Raw genomic sequence first — 25,444 nt, 5'->3', positions numbered from 1 at the left:
TGCTCTTTCTACAAAATTTTGCTATACCCATTCATTATACTCTTTTTGCTAAAAGTGGATCTCCTGAAGGATTTAGAATAAAATCTCTTAAACTACCTTGGCTATTTCTATCGGCAAAAAACAAAAAAACAAATGAAAAACAAATCACAAAAACTTATTTTTACCTGATTATTTTTTTCATCTTACTGGAAATCAACTTAACACATGCTGTCTCCCCAGTTGGTAGAGGAGTGAAGGAGATAGATCCTAAATTATTTGGTGATGAAGCAAGAAAGAATGTCCAAAGGAAAATTAAAAGTTTGCCAAATAGTATTAGTAATAATTTTCTTTAGGGAAACATGATAAAACTGGAAAAAAAATTAAATTAATTTATGCCAGAACATTGGCTCTCCACTTCATTGAATCTAAAAAAAAAAAATCCATTTTAACTTATAAATTTTCTTAATAATTAATCTACATTCTGGGATTAACTTTTAATGTCTTATGAGAAAGGTGGATTTCTGTCATACCACTAGAGCCATATCGAACTAATAATACTATAAAAATAAATCAAAGGCTAGTTGTCCTTTTGGAGAAAATTATTCTAGATTTTGCCAATTATTAAAATAATACATTTTTGTAAGAAAATTTTAAAAATTTGCTAGAGCACTTGAATATTATAATATTTTGCTTAATATAAATTGCTAAATTCTGACTATCTTTCTTCTGTGCTTTCTATAAAAGGATGATACTTCCAAAGATGTTGAAAGGCTGAAATATATGTTGAAAATTAAAAGGAGCTTCACTCTCCCTGGCTTCAGTCCATCCTCCCTACAACTGCTAGAATAATTTTCCCTAGACAATAGAAAGAATAGAAAGTGCCTCTATTTCTTTTACATCACCCATCACTGCACACACATTTTTATGCAAACAAAACATGTTTCTAGTGAGTGACATTGACAAATAATAACATTCAAAATAGATATTTGATCAAGATGAGACTTAGGATATGTGTAGAATTGAATGTACTAACTCAGATGATTTTGAAGCCATCAGCAATTTTACCTTAACTTCTCATTGAGGAGCTACCCTGTATCTCAATTAACATTCTGTTACAGAACAATCTGAAGTTTATAATGTTAGAGTTTAACTTTGCTGGGGGAAAACAAAACAAAACATCATCCCACTGAGATGTTAAAGCAGAATTCATTTGATATAGTTCCTACACAAAGGAATTCTATTTCCTATCATTTATTTATTAATACCTATGAAAATGTAAATTAACAGTTATATGCAAGTTAGCACTTCAAAAAAAGAAATAGGAAAGTTAGACATGGGCTTTGGTGGTTTTACTTCATTGGAACTTCTCCCAAGTTTGCCTCATTAAAATATCTTCTTGAAGGGCTTTTCGGATTTAGGAGAAAATTCAAATGAAGAAGTATGTTTTATTTTTCGTTGTGGTATTTCCACTTTAAAAGATATTAAAATGTATTGCACCATGATCCAAGATAATATTTTGTAAGACTGGCAAGCATGACATTTAAATTAACCCATCTGATTATATTATTATAAGGTTGACTTTCCATTTTTAAAGATATAAAAAATGTGTGTGCATAACGTATATTTATTTCTCACAATATACTTGACGGTTACTTTCTGACCTTCAACTCTCACACTTGCAATTAATTAAGATTCTTTTCTTTCAAACTCAAGAAACTCTGACTTAACAAATTGATTGGAGAGACACTGGGTTACTCACATCAAAGTGAGTAGAACATGATCTACAATGTGTTGTAAAACATGACCAATTCTAAGGTGCCAGGTAATGACCACAGCCTCCCCAGGACTACGCTGGCTTAAAGTTCAAATTCCAGCAATGGAGTGTCCACATAGCCTGGTTTGGATCACATGGTTGCCTCTTACCTAGGAGAGGGCAGGGCACTTTATGTCAAACCGGTTCCGGTGGGGGAAAGATAACTCTCCTAAAGGATACTGAGGTGCTATTCCAACAAACAAACAAACAAACAAACAAACAAACAAACAAACAAACAAAGATGGAGTGGGCATTTGGAAACCAAGAAACAAACAAGTCTCCCAAGTTCATTTTTCTTTTACTTCAGCATTGCGAGATCTGCCTGCAAAGTAGTCTCTGAATAGAGGGGGTCTCATTTTTATTCTTGCCCTCTGTGTGTGTGTCTGTGGTTGACTAATGTGGGTCATCATCCTTTGGCTGTAGATATGAGAGAGGGAAGCCGTGAGGTTCTCCCATGGATGTGCAAATGAAATTACCAGTCCATCTAAGCACACCCCTGCCAGTCAAGAGCAGACTCAGGAAAATCAGTTAATAAGATGGAGTCTCCCAGCAAATTAATTCTCAGTAATAAGCACATGAGGAAGCCCTAAGGGTTGGGTTTAGTTTACCAAACGGTATTTCCTGAGTCTCATAAATTGCGCTCTTCCTTCTGATGTTGGAATGGAATAAAGTCAAAGGAGAGTAGAGAGAAATTATTTTAACTTTCCGTGCAGTACACAAATTAGTGAGACTCACATGCTCCCATGAACATTAAAAGTCCCGTCATATTACTCAGCAGTTACTGGCAAATTATTTGGTTCTAGATTTCAACATTATCACTTCCTGCAGGAGTTTAGGATAGAGTTTGTCAGTATTCTTGGCAATATATTATGCACACAGGGATTTGAGGCAAAATGGAAAAAAAAATTAGCTTTATTATGCAAAATTTCCCATTGAATAAATCTACTCAGACATAAATGGAGAAACTAGAGGCCTAAACTGTTGCCTGTAAGGTAGAGAGGTAGAGGCAGGGTGTGTGTGTGTGTGTGTGTGTGTGTGTGTGTGTGTGTGTGTGTGTGTGTTATATGTGGGTGTGTGCATAGTGCGTGCTGGTAGAAGTTTCCTTTTCTATAGAATCACAAATGCTTGGAGTCCCCCAGAACACCTTTCTTCCTTGGACCAAAGACTGATGAGCACAAAGAGGTAGATAGGTAAAATGGTGATGAAGCAAGAAAAAATATTTCTAAAATTATTAAAAGTAGGGATTATAGAAAATATTTTCCTTTCTTTCAAGCTGTGTAATTGGAGATTAAGCAATTTTGAGGCAGGGAAGGAAGATCATAGTGTAGCTGCAACAGCAATGCAAATGATTCTGTATCACCTTCGGATCTAATATTATTGGGGTCCCTGGGAAGATGGGTAGAAAAATGGCAAAAAAGGAAAAGGGGGCAAAGGGGCTCTCAAATTGAGGAGAATAAAAGCTGCTAAATGACTCTGCCTCTCCCCACCCCCAAATATGTATTCAACCAAAAATAGTGCACAGAGGCAAAAGCAGTGTGAGATGTTTTGTGCTGCCTAGACATTTTTGAAAATAAGCCTGTATTCATATAATAATTGTTGTGCTCACTTAGGCAGTATATATACTAAGATTAGAATGATACAGAGAAGGACAGCCTGGGTGGCTCAGTCAACTGAGCATCTGATTTCAGATCAGGTCATGATTTTGCAGTTCCTGGGTTCCAGCCCTACATAGGGCTCTGTGCTAACAGCTCAGAGCCTGCAGCCTGCTTCAGATTCTGTGTCTCCCTCTCCCTCCCCTTCCCCACTTGCTGTCTCTTTCTGTCTCTCAAAAAAAGGAATAAACATTGAAAAAATTAATTAAAAATACTGTTAAATTGAATTATTGAGTTGGGAGGTCATAGGTCTTTTAGATTTGATTTCACTAGTGACTGAGCTATGTTATGGGGCACATGGATAACTCAGTTGGTTAAGCATCTGACTTTTGATTTCAGCTCAGGTCATAATCTCACAGTTTGTGAGACTGAGCCCTGGGTTGGGCTCCGCACTGACAATGTGGAACCTGCCTGGGATTCTCTTTCTCCCTCTTTTGCTGCCCTTCCCTGCTCTCAAAACAAACAAACATTAAAAAATGTATTGGTACATGAAAGCAACCATTCAGGCCCATACTTGTACCACGTAATGCACTTTATTTTATTTTAATGTTTATTTATTTTTGACAGAGAGAGACTGGGAGAGACAGAGTGTGATCAGAGGAGGGGTACACAGAGAAAGAGGGAGACACAGAATCTGAAGCAGGTTCCAGACTCTGAGCTGTCAGCACAGAGTCCAGCATGGGGCTCAAACCCATGAACTGTGAGATCGTGACCTGAGCCGAAGCCAGATACTTACCTTATTGAGCCACCCAGGTGCCCCTCATGTCACTTTAACATTAAGTGTGTATTTTTCTTTTCCCATGTAGTTGCCTAAACGAGATACTTCTCTTATTTATTTATTTATTTATTTATTTATTTATTTATTTATTTATTTTTGAGAGAGAGAGAGAGCAAGCAGGAGAGGGGCAGAGACAGAGGGAGACAGAATCCCAAGCAGGCTCCACACTGTCAGCATCATAGCCCGAAAGGGGCTTGAACCCACGAACCGTGAGATCATGACCTGAGCCAAAACCAAGAGTTGGATGCTCAACCAACTGAGCCACCCAGGCACCACAAAATGAGATATTTCTCTTAACTCCAGGGGTAACTTACTAAATTCTATACGATATACAGTATTTTCCTTATTAAAATACTTTCTCCTAACAAGTATGTTCTTGTAGTGCAATTTTGTGAAAACCCGAAAGAACTGTAAAAACAAGGAGAACTTGCTGGGGTAACCTAGAAAACAGAATTACAGCATGCACAGAACTGGGTGGCCCTGGCCCACAATTTTGAATCCTGGCTCTGCCATTTCCTTGCCTTGAGACTTTGCAGAAATGACTGAATCTCTCTGTGCCCTAGATTAATTATCTGTAACAAGGCAGTAATTATACCTCTCTTGCTAGGTGATGGAGCTCAGTAAATAAACTAAAGAAAATCATGTGGAACTCTGTCCATAATTAATAATATTAGCAAGTTAGTCTGAAATGTCCTTTTTGTTGAAAAGAAAACGAGGTAAAACTCTATGCTAGTAGCAACAGAGGCTGGCCTAACTCCCAGACCTAACCAGACCCCAAGGAAGGTTTTCTTTTGACTTCACATCACAATCAGGACAAAGTGAAGGTGATACCTTCAAGATCAAATTCTCCACGATCATCAAAAACTTAAAATGCGCCCTAGTTGTACATTTCCTAGATAAAAGAGACTGTGTGGTAGGACTTCTTCCCCTCAGCTATTCCTCACCCAATTTCCACAAATTGTGTTGTGATAATGAAGCAAGTGCCACAGCTGAGGATGACCTTTATTATGGGCTGAGACAGAAGTCCCCAAACAAACGGTTTGGGGAGAAGGACGCAGGAGGGACTGGCTGGCTCTCGGGCCACGGCCAAGGCTGTAGACATCTGTCTTCTTGGAAGCGCAGGTGTATTCAGAGCAAGGGGTCCCCTTCTCACATTTGCAGTCACCCACTGGGAATTCAAATTAAATTAGGTCTCACTTAAATTGGAGTGTTTCCCATTACATTAGCATTGGTGCCATCTTGCCAATGTTTGCCAATTTGCTAATTAATAATAGGAAGACTTCAGTAATAGTAATGGGATGATTAAGTCTTGTTTTATTGCTGTTGGATTGACCTAGAATGAGTCCATCAAAGGGTACTTCTTGTATGTGTGTTCCATTCTTATTCTGACAGGCACATCTCAGTTGGTAAACTTAATCCACCACTAAAAGTTGTTACTGCAATGACTTTTCCACTAATCCGAGGAAACAGAAATCAAAAAAAAAAAAAATGTGTTTCCATGAAACTGACTTGTAAACTCCATTGTTTTCCTGATTCACTTATGCTGAAGTATTGCTCAAGAATGGTTTGTCTCTTTAATAAGGAGCAGCGAAAACAAAAACAAAGCTTCAGAGAATTAACGTAAGAGAAGGACAGTTCTTTCTCAGGAATTGTGGTTTGAGTAGCTGGACTCAGGCTGAAAGTAGTTAACTTTCTAAAGCTCTTTCACTTCTCCATTACACGAAGTTTCAAGTATATTCAGAAACTGAAAAAGAAAAGCATCTGAGCTGGAATTAAGTAGTATAACTTCGGGAAGTCGGAGCTAGATAGTTTCGGCAGTATCTTGGATTGTTTTATGTGACTTCAGGTTCAGCAGATGCTCCCGGTTTTCTTTAGGTACGTCTAGGATCACAGATATCTGTGGATCTCACGCTCCTGTTATACATCTCACAAAGAGGATCTCCGGTTGGTCGTAGCAAAACCCTTATTAAATGGATGAACGGAATACTTTTAAATCTGCTTAGTCTTTAGACATCTGTCATGCCACTGTACAATTTAATTGCCACACAATTCGGATACATTCATTTTCCATTTTAATAGGTTTGAGAAGTCAGACATGTTTTTCATCGATAATTACTCAAATCCACAGGAAGAAAAAACAGATTTAACTACAAATCCACGTATCTCCGAACTACTACTGGACGTGCATATGAACACAGCCAATACCATCATCATCACAGTAGGGTTTTCTTTCATAATCTAGTCCACCTAGAAATGAAGTAGGCTCACAATTTCCCATCATCTTAAAGGAACGATCTGTTTAAAGAACAGTTTCAAGTTTATATGTTATTCAGATTGAACCATTCACTGAGTTTCAGGAAGTATATACACCTCTTCAGTCCTATTGACAAGTTCACTGAGGCCAACAAGGATGAACACAGTATCTAATCAAACAGGCTAAAGAACCAAGCCCCTATACAACTAACGGGAGCAATGTTACAAACTTACCCCTGCAGATGCTTTTCCCCCAGGGAATACATATTTCAATCAATATACAACACCACTGCAACAAAAGTGGAGTCGCTCAAATTGGGAAATCACCTCTGCAAAATCTGACAGCGATATGCTGAAGAGAGTTTCAAAGAAGGGCGCATAATCTGTCTGCTCAATCTCATGCCGAGGAAACTGGAAGTTGTGTTTGGTTGTGTCACACTGGCTTCTCAGACTTGGTCAGGATCTTAGCTGTCACAAGTCTTTTCCTCTATCCATGCCACAGGGAGACACTGCCAGGCACAAATAATGGAGTAGATGGTACGCAGTTGTGCAGACGCAAGCCACGGGAAAAAGAGAAATGAGGGCCCTCCGCCAAGCTCTCCCTCTGCCCGTACGCTGTGCACGTGTGTGTGCTTCTACTGATTGACTTTCTTTTCTGAGGAGAAGCCTATGAAAGACAGCAGGAAAATGTTTCAGATTAAAAACTGAAAATTCATTTCTTTTCTTCTGGCTTAAGGCTAACATAAACATTGAGGCTGGCAGGAAAAAAAAAAAAAAGAGAGAGATTTTATTCATGAGTTCCCATCAGTTTACACGGAGAAATCAAGGGGCGGGAAATGGAGGGCTATTATTTTAAGCACTGACATATGCTTACCACTTTGTGAAATCAGCTGTGGCCTAGTTCTACTCACGCCTGAAGAGGAATAGTCCGTACTACTTCGTATCCTTGCTGGCATTTTGGTGGCTCAGGCATTTGCTTGTGAAAGTAAGTCATATATGATACTATGGGGTTCAGTACGTAGCCCACAGAATGACAGCTGTCACCTAAACTACTTTAAGTGTGGTAAAGGGTATGTTATTGTCAAAGCAATAGAAAAGATCACAGTTCTTAAGATATGTTAATGGCCCATGAAGACCAATATGAAAAACACAGTATATTTTAGTAGGACTACAGGAAAGCACTATAGGGAAGACAAAATCAAAGATCTCCTCATGGCAACAGAAAAAATATATGTAACTTTTAAAATATAAAAAAATAAAGTATATACAATTATATAAATTTCAAGAAATAAAGTGTTTTCCTATTCATGATAACAATTTTGAATATATTGAATGTTTTATTTTTGCTGGCCTGCATTTGGTATTTCAAATAAACAAACGTTTAAATGGACTCACTAACAGTTTCCTTTCCAGGTTTAAAAAATATTCTTCTAAGCATGGCGGCCATTACATTAAAAAGGTATCCAATATGTTAAGAACATACATTTGGACCCAGAAGCATAGTCCACAGATCTAAAACAATCTAAAGTTTAGATTTAATACATTAATGATATCTTAAAACATTAAGAAAAATTAATTCTTCTGTAGTTTTTACAGCACTCTTGTGAAATAGGTACAGAGGCAAGGGTCATTATCTCCATGTTTTAGATGGAGACAGGTTGTGACCCACGAGATAATCCATGGCAGAATGGAAATCTGAACAAAAGCAAAAACAGGTCTTCAGTTCCTTGAAGAGAAGGCAGAGTGTCCCCATATAGTGAATGTGGAAGAGACTTCTGTCATCAGACTTGGCTCCACAGTTCTGATGGCAGGGCAAGAGAAATGGCACAAGGGAATCATGGGTTCTCACAGTGCTAGACAGTCTGCTTTGCCTTATTCGTTGGTAAAGAATTCTACTCACTAATGTGTGGCTTATTATCTATTAATGGTATGTGTTACACTCCATGCTTTTATGTTCACAAGAGTGCATGTTAAATAGCATGATGCTGAAGTGATCTGAATAGAACCCAGAGATCTTGGTGGCAGAGGCCATGTCTGACTCTACATCAAGGATTAGCTGAATCTGAAGTCCCCTGAGAGGAGAGGGGAGTGCAGCAGAAAGGTTAAAAGGATTGAGGGGACTTTGCTTTCTCTTTCTCTCTTTCTCTCTCTTTTGAAGACACAAAACTTAATTTCATAGAAATTTTGTAGCTCTTACATTCTCAGTGCGAACTGAGCTGTAACCCACTGCCCCATGCAGAAGTGGGCCAGTCTTGGGAGCAGGGAGGAAGGGAGATGGTGGGTAGTGGTCAGAGCTCAGGCCCTAGGAGCCCTGTTCTTCCTCACTGCTGAGGGTTAGGGATGCCACCCTCTTCCCCTGTCCCCCTCTGGGATCCAGGAAGGAGAGCAGATGGAATCTTGGGCCTGGGACCTCTCCCCCACACTCCTGTCCCTTCAGGTTGGAGGGGAACTAAGGAATCTGGGGAGAGAAGGGGACAGAGAAGGCAAAGATATCAATCAAGAAAGAGGAGGATCATGCCCACTCACCTCTTAGAATGTGGGTGCTTATGCATCAACAGTAAGGAAACCTAGGGAAGTAAACATTCTTCCCTAGGAAGAATGGAATGCAATATGGGATATAAACCTCGCTTCCCTACAGAATTTTATCTTCCATTTAAGAGGTATATTGCAATACCTAGTGGAATTGTGACTAGTCTAGCCTTATTGTATGCATTTTTCTCATCTAGGTTCTATCTACCTACCTATATCTATATATAATGTTAACTAGAATGTTTAGTCTTTGCTTATAAATCAGTGTCTGCATAGGAATATATTTACCACCTGCATTTTCATATGTTCCTGTACATATAAATATACATTTACACTTTATTTAATATTCCCTTAGCAAAATCACTTAGTTTACCAATAAGCTGAACTTTATAGCATTATAAAGTGAGGACACCTTATAATTTCTTCTGCAATTCTTCTCTGAAACTCCAGAAATGAAATAGGCATAAAACTATCTGTCTCTAATTGATTAATACTCTTTATTAACTCCTGGTAAGATAATTATGAAAGTAATATATTTAAATTTTTTTTTCACATTTATTCATTTTTGAGAGAGAGAGAGAGAGAGAGAGAGAGAGAGAGAGAGAGAGAGAGAGAGAGAGAATGGGTGGGGGAGGGGCAGAGAGAGAGGGAGACACAGAATCTGAAGCAGGCTCCAGGCTCTGAGCTGTCAGCACAGAGCCCGACGTGGGGCTCGAACTCACCAGCCATGAGATCACAACCTGAGCTGAAGTCAGACACTTAACTGACTGAGCCACCCAGGTGCCCCAAGTAAGTAATATATTTTATAAAAGAAAAATATTATTTTACCCATCTGTAGTGAAAACCACCCAATGTAGCCTCTAAGTTTCTTCTGTTTCTTACATCTCTGAAGTAGCTTTTACTGTTTACACTGGTTCCTGTATCTCCTCATATCACCAGGTACTAAAAAAAAATCCAACTAATCCAGCCGTCTTACCAATGTAAAATTACCAGTAATGGTTAGATACAAAGACAGTTATAAAAAGACACAAAATGAGAAAGATTCTGGCTTTCAGGACAGGGCCTTAGAATTTATTTAAATAGGGGTGCCTGGGTAGCTCAGTCAGTTAAGCTTAGGTCTTGATCTCAGATTCATGAGTTCAAGTGCTGTTCTGGGCTCCCTGATGATAGCACGAAGCCTGCTTGGGATTCTCTCTCTCTCCCTCTTTCTCTGACTCTACTCTGCTTGCCTGTGCATGCGTGTCTGCTCTATTTCTCAATAAATAAATAAATATTTAAAAAATGAATTTATTTAAATAAAATATATGAAAACGACAACACTACTATATTTTAATGTATAGCCAGGGGTTGTCCATATTGCTCAGTGGTTACAATGTGGGCTTGGGAGCTAGACTGCTCGGGCTTGTCTATGTTGTAGGCAATAACCAGCTATGTGGATTTGGACAAGTGACATTATGTCTCTGGTCCTCAGTTTCCACAATTATAAAACAGGAGCAACAGTGGTACTCATTTCATAGGGTCGCTACAAGGTTTTGAGCAATCCTGTGCCAGACACAGGATTAGTGATATGGGTTGAATTGTGTCCCCCCAAGAGATATGTGTAAGTCTTAACCCCTGGTACCTGTGAATGTGACCTTTTTTGGAAACAGGATTTTTCATACAGAATCAGGTTAATATGAGATTATACTGGATTAGCCTAATCCAACATGACTGGAGTCCTTACAAGAAGATGAAAATTTGGACACAGACACAGATAAGAGGGAAGACAGCCATGTGAAGAGCAAGGCAGAGATTGGTGTTCTGCTACCACGAGCCAAGTACATTCTGGGGCTACTAGAAGCAGGAAAAGGCAAGAAAAGAGCCTGCCCTAGAGGATCCGGAGGGGGCATGACCCCAACACCGGGATTTCAGACTTCTAGCCTCCAGAGTGTGAGAGTATAAATTTCTGCCATTTTTAAGCCACCTAGTTTTTGCTCCTTGGTTATGGTAGCCCTAGGAAACGAATTCAGTAAGTGTTCAGTTAACGAGTTATTATTAGACGTTAGTAAAGGCCAATTATAATAGTTGGACTTTGATCTTCTGTATTGTAAAGAAATAATTATGTTTTCTCACAACACAATCTCACATGCCTACATTTCATGTCTTTCCAAATATGTAAGAATTGAGCTCTAGCTCATTAGACAAAGTTCAACTCTGCACCATATGAAAAATTTGGAAGGTTACAGAAGTGACTGGCAGGCAAAATAGTTAGAAAACATAGCCTTTTTGACATTTCACAAGGAAGAAACAAAACATGTTTTCAAAGTTATACTAACTCAACTATGTCATAATTGTTCTAGAAACATGGAAGTCATTTTGCATCCCATTCTGATAACAGATGAAATGAAATTAAAATGTTCTCTGTAAAATCACATTTCTTTTTTTTTTTAAATTTTTTTTAACATTTATTTATTTTTGAGAGACAGAGAGAGATAGAGCATAAGCAGGGGAGGGGCAGAGAGAGAAGGAGACACAGAATATGAAGCAGGCTCCAGGCTCCAAGCTGTTGGCACAGAGCCTGATGAGGGGCTTGAACTCACAAACTGCGAGATCATGACCTGAGCCAAAGTCGGACGCTTAACCGACTGAGCCACCCAGGCACCCCTGTAAAATCGTGTTTCTAAACAGAAACTGTAGCCCCTTAACATCTGTGTACTTCAATATATTAAAATCTAGTGCTATGAAGAGAGAAAGCCAAGCAAGTCTTAAATGTCTTGAAAACCTTTATTTAAATCTTTAGTTTTTGAAAAAAGAATTTTCTTTTTCTGTGTGTGCATTCTTTTTTTTTTTTTTTTTTTTTTAGAGAGAGAGAATGTGCATGTGCAAGTTGGAGAGAGGGGCAGAAGGAGGGAGAGAGAATCTTAAGCAGGCTCCACACTCAGCACAGAGCCTGATGCAGGGCTCAATCCTATGACCCTGGAATCGTGACCCAAAATCAAGAGTCGGGTGTTCAACTGACTGAGCCACCCAGGCACCCCAGAAGACTTAATTTTCAATGCGTCCCCAAAGCATTCTAAAATAACCAGAGACAGTAACTGAGAGCAACGATGGAAATTAGTTTACTCAAAGACTGTTCAATAGACTAATCCTTGGCCAGGAAGTCCTTCATTAGGTCTACACTTATAGAGGGACCTGCTGTGGTCCTCCTCTAGCCATCTCTCTCCCCGGCCTGAGTCTGCTTTCTTCTAGAACAAGCTGTTGGTACCCACATGCAGATCCCCAAATTTCCTGCCCAACCGACCTTATTTCTGCTTCTAGGCCTCATGTGGTCCTCTTTCCCAAGCCTGAAGTCAAGGGGTGCTGTTGTAGCATAATGAGGGGTATATGGATGAAGCTGGGATGTGCAAACGGGCTGTACTCAAATTCACACTCAAGACCCCTCCCACTGGAAAGGTGGGAAGAGAAGGGGATGGGCCATGGCTCAGGTGTTCCTGTGCCACTGTTTCCTGGAACAGAACTGGTTGGAATATGAGCATTTTAAATTTCACTCTGCCATTCCAGGTATATTTATCAGTAGGAGGATAGACTATAATAGCTTCTACGCTTGATTCATGACACTTAAATATTTAACATGAAGTATGCAGCTCTCCATGTATTCTTGCCTCAGGCCCTGGGAATGTTAAAGGAGGATCTAGTGGTGTCAGAGCAATTTAATCACTCATTACCCACTGTACCTTTGAAAAATCACAAGGCTACTGCTCTACAAACACTTCATGCATAGACATCAGAGCCGCTATTTCAGGTTAGATGATCTTAAGAGGAATAATTATAAGGAGCAAAATATAATGTGCTATATATATTGTGGTAAAAAAGTAAATTTGTCAGGAGTCACAGGAAATTAATAAAAAACTGAGAACTAGGGCAATGTACAAAGCACACATACAAATTAGTATTAATTTAAATACCATATTTCTGAAAGGATCATTTTCATTTAAATACAAGTAAATTACTTACATAGTTATTATATGAATAGAATTTATATGAGTTTTAAAAATACTTTCTGGGGTGCCTGGGTGGCTCAGTCGGGTTGAGTGTCCGACTTCGGCTCAGGTCATGATCTCACAGTTTGTGAGTTTGAGCCCCGCATCAGGCTCTGTGCTGACAGCTTGGAGCCTGGAGCCTGCAGCCTGTTTCTGATTCTGTGTCTCCCTCTCTCTCTGCCCCTCCCCCGCTCATGCTCTGTCTGTCTGTCTGTCTCTCTCTCAAAAATAAATAAACATTAAAAAAATACTTTCTGTTTATAATTTATCAGGAACAGAACCTGATTTTCCACTCATTTCTCCTTCCATTGTTTGATTGTTGGTATTTATAGCCCAAAGAATAGGGTATATTGGCTAGCAGTATATTCCTGAATAGTGAAAGATAAACATATTAGCCATATAGTAAGACAATGAGTACTATTATTTTAAAAATCTGTATAATAAAAAGATTTCTAAACTCATATTTAATAATACCACAAAGCTACTTTTAAGAATTTTGAGCAACTGGGAGCACCTGGGTGGCTCAGCTGGTTGAGTGTCTGACTTTTGATTTCGGCTCAGGCCACAATCTCATGGTTCGTGGGATCAAGCCCCTGATTGGGCTCTGCGCCGAAAACTTGGGATTCTCTCTCTCCCTCTCTTTCTGCTGCCCCTCCCCAACTTGTGTGCACATGCTCTCTCTTTCTCTCTCTCTCTCTCAAAATAAATACACAAACATTTGAAAAAAGGAATCCTAGGGGCACCCTGGTGTCTTAATTGGTTAAGCATACAACTCTTGGTTTTGGTTCAGGTCATGATCTCATGGTTTGTGAGTCTGAGTCCTTGCATCAGGCTCTGCAATGACAGTGCAGATCCTGCTTGGGATTTTCTCTCTCCCTCTCTCTCTCTCTCTCTCTCTCTGTCCCTCCCCTCCTTGTGCTCTCTCTCTCTCTCTCAAAATAAATAAATAATATTTTTAAAAAAAAAGGAATTCTGAGAAATTGGGTTGGACTTACAAATCAAAAGGAGCTTTCCAATTAAATGAAATAAAAAATAAGAAGAATCACCACTGAAATTAAATAATGGCACACGAGATGTTTTTGTTCTTGTTTTTGTTTTTTGACAAGAGTGATTCCAGAGCTTTTGCCAATTTTTATGACCTGGCTTGAACTTTAAAATAGCATCAGCTTTGGAAGCTAGAAGAGGAGCAACAGAAATCAAAAACAGGTAGATTTCTGAGTAGGGGATTTCTTTCTATGGCCCAGCCCGTGATCAGCCCTCTTCTCTGCTACAGAGAAGCCACAGTTAGCTGCAGAGCTGTGTTGGTATGGAGAAAGAAAGGTTTCAAATGGCAACACATCCCATCAGTTTCTGTCAGGGCTGCCCAAGCATTAACTCGTTGATAGCATTTATTATGTATTTAACCTTGCATTGTACTGTGTCTTTTATCTATGATATGCAAAATACCAAATGAGTAGCACAAATAACATATGTTACAAGTGCATAGGAAGAAAAGACTATTCATGGTTAGATTCTAGTCATATAATTATCCAAGTTAAAGCCCCCATTCTCACTTTATATCAATCATTTTAGAAAATTTTAATATAGTGAGAGGGGGGTTTTCAAGAGAACAATAGGATGTGATTCAAAGATAGGTTTTAAAGTTCTGTACATTTGGAATCTCATCTCAGGGCTGATTTTTACCAACTGCGTGATTTAGGCATGCTACTTAAATTCTCTAAGCCTCAGTTTCCTAATCTGTAAAATGGCATAATAACAAAACCTATTTTATGGCATATTGTGAAGATTTAAACAATGTTTTAAAAATACTCAGGTTGCAACATAACAGAGGTTTTTTTTTTCTTATTATAGTTTTATTTTTAATTTTTATTTTTAATTTTTTTTAACGTTTATTTATTTTTGAGACAGAGAGAGACAGAGCATGAATGGGGGAGGGTCAGAGAGAGGGAGACACAGAATCTGAAACAGGCTCCAGGCTCTGAGCTGTCAGCACAGAGCCCGACGCGGGGCTTGAACTCACGGACCGCGAGATCATGACCTGAGCCAAAGTCAGCGGCTTAACCGACTGAGCCACCCAGGCGCCCCTCTTATTATAGTTTTAAATCTATAGACTGTCACACAACATATTACACACCACAAATTTCATTATGTTTCTTCCCAAGTAGACAAAAATCTGTGGGTCTTGCACACTGACTATAATATTCTATTTTTGCATAATTTTATTTAGTTTCTGAAGGTCATGACAATTCATTTCTATTTTACATAATTATTAAGTTCTATTATATTAGTCCAAGAAGAATCTAGTAGTGATATATGAATGGCTTTATGATGTTACTGAATTCTCTATGCATAATTGCATTTTCTAGTGATTAAACTCCACCTCAGAGAGAAGATATCTTTAATATTCACTCTGGACCAATATAATATGAAGTGGAAAATTGTAATTGGGTGGCAGTTCAGCTATTATACAACAATGGGTTTCAAAAACACAGACATTATACAACAATCATTATGGTTAATAGTATGCCATTCTAATAAAAGCTCTCTGTTATGGCTGGAACCCAAGAACTTCATTAAAGCCAAGGGCTATATTCATAGTAAAAAGAAAAGAAAAACAAAGACCCACAGTTTTCTGATAAATAACTAGACATTTTATTATACAGCTCTCACTTTTTACCTTCTTTTTTTCTATAAGCCTTCTGTAAGCTATGGCATTTGCCATTCCTAGTGCTGCTGGGTACAGATGTCCAGGTTGTATAAAGCACAACTCTTTGTTGTAGGGGGCTACATTTGCAAAGACTGCCATGAAGAAGTCTTTGGACTGTGAAGTATACAACCTGGAAGACTGCATGTTATCCCTAGCTTTCTATTTCCACTCCATAATGGGCTCCTTATACTAAAAACCAGAGTTCTATGATCTCAGATCTGAACTAAATGAGATCAAGTTTCAAGTATGACCTGAAATTGGAATATGGCTCGTCTTCAGCTTTTGTGGATAGATTAAAATCTCTGGAAATTAACAACATAGAGTCACAAGTGTGTGTCACAGGAGATTTTTAAGCATGTAGCAGGCATGGCTGACTTTTGATGATATGTGATGAAAATAGAGGTAAGATTATGGTTATAGCACAGTTTATACAGCCCATTCCTAGATGGCCTCCTGAGACCATAGAGATAAGTAGTAGAAAGTATGGCAGATTCTGGAAAGAAGAGGAGAATGGTAAACCAAAGAAAAGTAAGATAAAAGAGTAGTTAGTTGTGAGTACTTTCTAGGTGCCTTTTTAGGTTTTTTCCAGTGTACTTAGAGGTGGGTGTTGTGGGCTACCTTGGCCTAAACTTGAAGTCTGACATTTAGTCACTAGGGAACACAGTTCTGAGTCTTTGTTTCCTCTGTCTGTCTGCCAGTGACATTTAAAACATCTGTCTAGCAAACTCAACCTGGAAGAGTGGATGTGCATCTGCCCTTTGTAGTGGAATCACAGAGCTTTGTTGTTGTTGTTACAGTATAGCTCTACTTGAAGTTTTCATTTCTAACCCCAGATGGGATACTGACTCTGAGACTGGAATGGGAACAGAAGCCAGGACTGAGATTCATGCATTTCTGCATTTGAACATTTTCTTTTTCTGAAGGAGTTCAATTTAACCCCAGGTGCATCAAATTAGAGTTGTGTATGCAACACAACTTTAGAGAAGGCCCTCCCTGAGTACGAATGAATGTATGTTGAGTAAACATCCCGAAAAGACCCCATTAAAATGTAAACATGAAAGAATGCTCAATACAGCTGTGGTCTTACCATTTGCCTTGTGCTGCACATCTGGCGGAAACTGGTCAGGAGCATACCACTGATAGTCTGGCTGTGTGGAACAATACAACATTATTATAGCAATATGGACTTCAAACAAAACATAGAGGCGCATTAAAAATATAATTATACTATGTGGCTTTTATTATGCAGGCAACACAAAAGTAATTTTTGTCCAAACCTGTTGCCAATCACGCTCATCTCTCTTACCTCCGTCATCACTATTACCATCTCCCAACCCCCCTCTAAATCCACACTGTGCACTGTGCTGGCCAGAATTTCTCGTACTTTGGGGTTGTGTCATGGTGTCTTTTGTTTTTTTTTTTTTTGTTTTTTGTTTTTTGTTTTTTTTTTTTTTGAAGCAGATGTGTTTTGGATATCTGCAGAAGTATAAACACTTCTGTAAAACTTACTACAGCCCATAAACAAAACAAAGCAGTTTACCATCAATAAATACTATGTTTAAATCCCTCACACAGGAGGCAAAAGGAAGACCGAGAAAACAATCACAAGCTCAACGTTTTCTGGTACAAGGAAGAAATCTAAGCCGTTAACTGCGGACATGGCTTGTAGAGGCTCAGGATGGTGAAGCAGGGCAGATCTTTCTCTTTGTAGTGTTCCTCCGCGGAAACTCTTCTCTAAATCACTCAGGTGGTTTAGACTAGAGAGGCAGTGAGAGAAAAGGGCAGACTTGGATTTGCCCTGTGGGATTTTCTTCTAGGTTTCACCAGTTAAGAACATCTAGATATTGAATATCAAGGAACATGTCAAACAAACTGCACTGAATAAATCATGAGCTATAGACCTGAATTTCAAGATTCCGTTCTAAGATGAGAGTCTCTGTATTGAACCACTTGGAACACAGCAATCTGAGGTTCACCTGCCCCTGAGGATGGTCTGTCTTCCTGCTGCCAATGCTCACCCCTGCCCCCCTCCTCCCCCAAGACACGGAGAATACAGACCTTTTGTTCTATTATTCAATTACCTCCAGAAAATAACTCCGGGAAATTTTCTCTAACAATGAGCCAACAGGGAGCATTTACAGGGCTGCCAGACCACTGAAAGTAGCCTTAAAGTTCAATTATCTGACAAGACACTAAGAAATGCTGCATTTAGTACAGTCTGACCCCACTTTACCCCCACTCAGACACCTAGACTCTTGGCTCCTTTTGGTCCACGAAAAAGCTAAAAGAGGAAATGAGATCACCTCTGTTTTTTATCTCCTCGTTTATTTTTAGATGTCTCAAATAACATGTAGGATAAGTGACGTGAGCCTCAGTTTTATATTCCAGGAGAGTTGCCAAAAGAAGGCAAATATACTGTAATTTTACAAACACTATCGCTTGTGTTTTAATTCAGGCTTAGAAATAAGCATAGAACACTAAATATTCTTTTTAAATGAACCCTGGGAGTTAAATTCTATTGTTATAGCAAGATCGTGTTTAACTGAATACTGTTTAACTGAATACAAGCCATTACATACATGACTCAGAATCTTTTTTCAAATACAGACTTTTATTTGGTGATAATTTTACAAGGTCTGGACCACTCCTCTTATAACTGATCAGGAAAGTTTGATGAGCTTTTAGACTAGGTGAATTTCTGCCTTCTTTCCATAAATGAATATTTGAAGACAATAGTCATTTTTACTTCTAGATGAGCTTGCCTGACTCATTGGCTTTATAAGTTAACCTTTCACAAGAATAATTCTACAATTTCCCAACCTGTAGGAGATAACTCCAAAGTACATTTCTGTCTCTTTCTGTTTCCCCCAATATTAATTTACTTCTACATTCTGAAAGCAAATTTAGGGAATTATACCTATGTTTGGGAATTCCAAGGAATGTTTCTGGTGAAGATTGAAAAGTAAGCAAGCAGGTAAAGAAAAAAGGAAATGGGGGTGGGTCACAGAAGTGACATGGGGCAACAACACAAAATGAAGCAAATTCTCAGCAGTGTGCTGTGTCACACCGGGGTCAACTAAAGGATGCTCATTAAATTCTGACATCCTTCTGCCACCCGAAGAGTCATTACCTCCTCCCTTGGGAAAAGGGCTTTGAGTTACACTCAAATACAAAACTATGGCAATCAAAAGAATCATGCTCTCCACACATGTTCTGCCAGGAAAATCCCAGGTAAAGGGATTCTCAAGATTCTTTGCATAATTAAAAACACAGCTAATAAAAACTAAGGAGGAGGGGAGCTGTCTGAACATTTCCAAAATGCAAAAAAATGTATGATGTTTTTTCCGGTATAAAGATTCTGTCTATGTAGCCAAAACACAAATTAGAGACGCATCCAGACCATGGGGGAGGGTGGGTGGAATACCGCTATGGAGAAAGGAAAGAAGGGTGCTTTGGTTCTGACTTATTCAGGGTGACTGTCCAAATCAATTCCACTCACAAATAATTGCTCCACTATTCGTTTCATTTTGCCTGGGTAGACACAGTCACAGAGAGCAACTTAAGTGGGTCACTTTTTCTTGGATGCTTTAGGAATATCCTTTTAATTGGAAAATGTCAAACCTCTGTGGCACAAATGTAGCAATGTCCACAGTAGTTCAACATAAGTTTATAACTGAAAAAGGCATCTCTCAGACTTGCTATATTCACTTTGCTTTTCTTTATAGACAAAAATGTCCTCTTGGAAGAGTCAGGCATTTCATTTAAAAGGACCCGTATAAAATGTTATATGTTCTTTCAAAGAATTACAGCTTAACTTGATACATTTCAGTTAATTCATTCATATCTATGTGTGGTCTGTGGGTCCAGCGTCCCCAAAAGATGATTATAGTGTAATTGACCACTGTAACTGTAACATAGAGGCTGGGATTAAAAGAGGCTCTTTCTGTGGAGAATATTACATGCTCAGATTACAGAGACAGACATGATTTCTTTTTTTTTTTTAATGTTTATTTATTTTTGAGAGAGACAGGGCATGAGCGGGGGAGGGCAGAGAGAGAGAGAGGGAGACACAGAATCCAAAACAGGCTCCAGGCTCTGAGCTGTCAGCACAGAGCCTGACGTGGGGCTCAAACTCACAAACCGTGAGATCATGACCTGAGCTGAAGTCGGACGCTCAGCCGACTGAGCCACCCAGGTGCCCCTGAAACAGACATAATTTTTACCAAAAAAAAAAAAAAAAAAAAATACCAGCACTTATTAGATAATATAAGCACTTGTATGTTGAAATGCAAGCTGTTACTTACTGGGTGCTTATGTAGATCTTGTGCAGTCCCAGGGTCTGCCAGTGTGCATGGATCCCGCAGATGGAAATTCAAGCCACAGTTACAGATTGGGAAATACATCTGAGGAGGATAATATTGTCCGTTCACTGGAAGTGGGTAGAACTGGGGAGCCACATTGACACTTCACTGATACTTGCTTCGTACAACCACAGGTTTGGCTTAAATCTTGAGGTTTAGTCTAACTCTTGCATAATCCTAACTTGACATAGTAGATGTATCAATGTAGACTCTGGACTGATATAGATAAGGCTCGTGGGTCAAATTTCACTTAGGGTGAAACTCTAATTAGCTTTTCATTTTGAAGAAGTTGGAAACACTTGAAAAGAATAGAGTTAACATGATGTTTTTGAGTTATCTTCAGAGAGGATCCTTGCTTAAGAAGAATCAGCGAGGAAGCCATAAAACAAGTGTTCTTAAATTATAGCCAGAGATTCCTACAGCATAACTAAAGTCCAGAGAGGAAATCAAGAATTAAGAGAAGAAATATTCATTCCTGAAGGCTACTAGAGAACCAATGGGACAGAATTCTTCAGTGCCCAAGAAGATACTGTATTTTCTCAAAAAAAGGCACAAATAATTGATTTAATTTTTGAAATGTAAATTGTGTAAGCAATTGCAAAAAATACCAAGGAAATATATTTCCCAGGTGTTCGTGGGTCTGTGAAGAGATCTCCATTTGTATGAACACACACTAAGGCTTGTGCTACTGCTAACATGTTCCAAAAAGCATGTGTTTTTCATGCACATTAGGGTTGAGAAACTTTGGATGTGCCTAAGCATTATGTGTCCACTGACATTTTAGTTGATAAGGAAAAGCATGGGTGTTCTGGGCCATCTTTAGCAGAGCTTGAATATGTCTTTAATTGGAACCACAAAGAACTGCTGTGCTTGGAAATACATGTGGGGGTGGAACATAAGGTTGCCATTTCAACTATGACAAGAAGATTGTTGAATTCAGGTCAGGAGCAACATACCTGTTTTAACTGCTTTTCGAGTTTTTCTTTCTCCATCTGACAAGCTTTTATCTATGGACAAAACAAAGACATCTGTTTGTGAAAGAGTTCACATGGTTTGTTCTAAAGTTACTCTTTACCATCTTTTTTAATGTTTACTTATTTATTTTGAAAGAGAGAGAGAAAGCGCATGCAAGAGAGAGGCAGTGAGAGAGAGAGAGGCGGGGGGGGGGGGCGGGTAGAGAAAATTCCAAGCATAGTCCACACTCAGCATGAAACCCGATGCGGGGCTTGATCCCATGCACCGTGAGATCATGACCTGAGATGAAATCAAGAGTCAGACACTTAACAGACTGAGCCACCAAGGTGCCCCCTAAAGTTACTCTTGCCTGACCCAGCCGTCAATGACCTGCTCAGATGTCAAGGGGTGAAGCACTGATAGCAGCAATGCCAACGGTGAAAACAGTCAAGTTTTGGATTTTCTAGAAGTGTACTGGTTCTATCTTGAAATTCCCAAATGAAGTTTCGGAAAGTTGAATACAGTTTTAAACTCTTCTCCCTATTTGTTGAAAGTATTGTAAGTCTAAGTTTTAGGTTGATATACTGAGATATAAATATCTAGAGACATAGGAATAGATATAGATACAGAAACAGCTTCCACTGCCAATTGAATGTACTGGAACTGGTCAGCTGTACACTCAAAAGCTTCCATCATAAATGTTAGAAGTTGTACACGTACTTAATCCATGCCAGGCACTGATCTAAGTGCTTTCCATATAGTAACTCACCATATCTTCCCAGTGCCTCTGTGTGATACTTAAATATTATTATCACTACTTTGCAGATGAGGACGCTGAGACATGAGATGTTGAGTAACTTGTTCAGAGTCACACTACTGTACTTTCTGGCTTCTCACTGTTTAAGACCCAACCTCTTCAGTCAGAGTCACCCACTCTGGATTCCTTCAACCTCTGACACAATGAGAGAAAGCTGTTTTTTCTTGGACTCATTAGTCATGCTATCATCATCCCTCCACAGCATGGTCCACAACCCTGTGAGGCATATATCCCCACTGAATGATACCATTCCAAGTCTCACCTATCAGGATTATTCTCTACTTCCTTCGTCCTCCCATTTAACATTATACATTTTCTGTGTGACTTTTTATAGTCCGATGTGTATTGTGCACAGTCAACTTTCATTATCTGCGGTAGTTATGTTCTAATAAAGTCACCATGAACACTAAAGTGGCTAACTGAACCAGTGTTCCTAGAGAAATGCAGGGTTAGGTTCCTATGAGCCTCTGATCATACCATTTTTGTTAACCGATCAATATATAATTTTGTTTTATGCATGATTCTGTTAAAGACATCTCACATACACCGTTGATGCATTAACATTGAACTCTTGGCCTACAGCACTATGTTAATCCCTAACCAAAGCTTATCTAGCATGTGTCTTTTCTCTGTAAGGCACAGCGCAGCCTTCCTGTGCCAAGGAACACTAGGTAGTACTTCAGCACTACGTTTGAGGGCCATGTTAAGCAATGAAAGAACCAACAAAAAGAACAAGAATGAGAAAATGTGACACAAAGTAAACCATAAAAAGGACATTTTTTATAGTCTGAGAGCCAAATCGAGGAGGCAAGGACTTATTGGACCTCAACTGGGAACAAGCATATAAGGTGACTCAAGTTTTTCACTGCATGTTCACAAATGACTTTAGGTGGCACTAGTATTGATTTTGGTGTGACAAATACACCTTCATGAGTAGGCAAATTCACAAACATGGAGTCCACAAATGATAAATATAGACTATATATGTCCCCCTCATTGTACTGTGAGTCTTTAATAGTAGCAAGGATCATTTTTTTATTTCCTCATAGTATATAACAAAGTGCCTTGCAGAAAGAAAGTGAGCATCAAAATTAAATTACAAGGAACTAAAGGTGGCATGTTAATTGTACAACTAAACTCCATTTAAAAACTTCCCCTTCCAATAGACAAAAATCATTTGTGAAATACCTGTGATCCATGACCGAAGCTAGATGTTTTTGTATAGATTGTTTTCATTTAGCCCTGAAAACAACGTTGTGATGTCTATGAGGTAGGAACCATCATCCATATTTTACAGGTGAGTATAATGAGAATTAGTAACTCACCTTTAGAGACAGAGCTTTTAGAATTATAAGAAATATTTTAGAGATCATCTGGTTCAACTTTGTCATTTTACAGATGAAGGAAGAAAAAGGAAGCACAGAAAAGTTGGAGAAGTTGCTCAATGTCATTCCTGATTGTCAAAGCGGGCACAAACACAAAGCTTTTACCCCTAAATTTCTCCTACTCCTAAGTATCTCTAAGTATCTTGCCCTTCACCACACTTTTATTTTATCAGTCATTGACTTAAAATATCCTTAGTGATAGAATGAATAACCTCTGGTATGTAAGCAACTAGTGCCAGAATGATTTGACCTAAAAATTCCTTTTTGGTCAAATGGCCCATTTGGACCACCGATAATATGCTATTCAAATAACATCATGCCAGTTCTATTATATCATGGCATTTAATCTGCTGTTAATACATTTAACATAGATTGTTAAGCCATCTACCAGTTCCCTTTGTGAACTCTACCATCCTTTTACCAGAGTGAGTGAGACTTTTGAAAAATAAATGTTTGGACTATCATTATTTAAAGAAAAATGTTGGTAGTTTTAAGATATCATTAAGATTATCCCTTAGTTCATTAACACAGTTATCCCATACTGTATGTAGACAATGCATTATTTTGTTAATATCAACAGAAAGTTAGTTTGCAGATGATACAGAAATGAAAATTACTTGTGGATTATAGTCTATAGTATAATTAGATGGTTATGTGTTCCTGGACGCACTAGACCTTCTACAATGACAAGGACATTGCCAATTTCAGACATAAATTTATCATCAGTCTGAACTTAATACAGTAGAATGAATCAAGTTAAAATATGGCTGGAGGTAACATAACTTGTGCAGTGACAACTTAGAACAAATTAAGGGAGCTCTGCATATAAGGGATACAAATTCAGAGTGATTTCCTCACCGAGAGTAATCAGAACTGAACTATTTTCACTTTATTATATTTTTACCACGATTTTATTCCTTTCCATTTCTTGGAAAATAGTTCTGCCAAATGATTTTTGCATGTAAAATTAGGAATTTCAAGTGAATCCTTGAAAAACATCGGAAAAGAAATTAAATTTAATTCACAGTATACTTTCTGTCAGGAAGAAGGGGATGACAAATAGTTAAAAATTTCTTTGGAGACTAAGAATCTTGCAGCTCCGGAGCTGTCACACCATGTCCCGCAACAATTTCCTATTTACTTAGAAGTATTGGATGATTTTGCAAATCAAAAATTCTGTGGTTCATTTTCTTTTCTTAAGCCAAAATTGTGTTAGCTACATCTTCCTCATTAACATCAATATTTACCCATTGTGGCAACTTGCTGAGTCTACTCTTAATATATCCTATTCCATTTAATTGTAATGTGCTTATATTTAATATATTTTATTTCAATAAACTGGCAAATGCTATGTGGCTTCCTTGAGAGTGTGCCAGTCACATTTAGCTGGGGAACCCAGCGAACAAAATTCTCAGTATTTTATATATATAAATGACATTCAGAGATATGTATGTTTTTGGAAGACAGGAACATTCCACCATAGACCTTCAAAGAAAATGACAAGAGTTTAGAAACAACTTCAATGTGCTGGCGCATTGTGGATTTGAATTTTGAGTACTAGGTAGTTCAACTCCCATTCCACCAAGATAAATATTATGAGAAAAAGATCAGAAGAACTGGATTTTATACACGACTTTGGAATCCAAATTCTTAGGTTACTCCTTAATATACTTAAGTTAAAAGAAATCTCCAGTCATTTTCATCTCTTTATGAGATTGTTTAAGAATGATTTCATCCCAGGTGCTTACCTCTCAGAGAAAATCAATGTCAATTAACAGAAGCCCAAAGTCTTGAAAATTTTTAATGAAAAAATTAAAAACAATATGCATGAGCTGGTAAAGATTATTTTTGTTTTGACTGATACCTGAGAATTCAGCCTATTCAACTCGGATTGAGAAGTTTGAATAATTTGCTGTAGAGTCTCTTTCTCTTGATTAAGTCTTTCTCGGTCTGATCGTTCCTTTTTGAAGTCTTCTTCATATATTTGCACCTAGGAAATATTGATTTACTGTTACCGTGAGCATCCTTTTCTCCTAAGTCATTGTAAATGGATTTCAGAAGAGGTACTATCTGGGTTTGTCCAATCTGAATAATCCCTATCCTCTTCATGAATATTTTTTCATGGTGAGACTCTATTCTAATGGATATGGCCAAAATTTCATCTCTTGCTTTGTTTAGAATGGTAGTTCTCAACGTT

The 25,444-nt window shown here is 38.4% G+C and overlaps 1 protein-coding gene across 2 annotated transcripts in view; it reads right to left on the bottom strand.

Moving 5' to 3' along the window:
- Window positions 1-7,009: 7,009 nt before the first annotated feature.
- TNIP3 (TNFAIP3 interacting protein 3) overlaps window positions 7,010-25,444 on the bottom strand; it is a 92,021-nt gene continuing 73,586 nt past the window's right edge. Inside the window, exons 9-13 of one of the 2 annotated variants that reach the window (XM_015539997.2) lie at window positions 25,112-25,237; window positions 21,048-21,098; window positions 20,035-20,133; window positions 16,818-16,878; window positions 7,010-7,142 (exon numbers count right to left, since the gene is read on the bottom strand). In XM_015539997.2, coding sequence (XP_015395483.2) covers window positions 7,111-7,142; window positions 16,818-16,878; window positions 20,035-20,133; window positions 21,048-21,098; window positions 25,112-25,237 — 369 coding nt within the window. In that variant the 3' untranslated portion in view covers window positions 7,010-7,110. The other variant, XM_015539998.2, reaches the window with a different exon arrangement.

Source organism: Panthera tigris, chromosome B1, assembly GCF_018350195.1.
Source record: "Panthera tigris isolate Pti1 chromosome B1, P.tigris_Pti1_mat1.1, whole genome shotgun sequence".
NCBI classification, from domain to species: domain Eukaryota; kingdom Metazoa; phylum Chordata; class Mammalia; order Carnivora; family Felidae; genus Panthera; species Panthera tigris.
The sequence above is the reverse complement of the archived record's forward strand: the minus strand, read 5'-3'. Positions and strand labels throughout refer to the sequence as shown.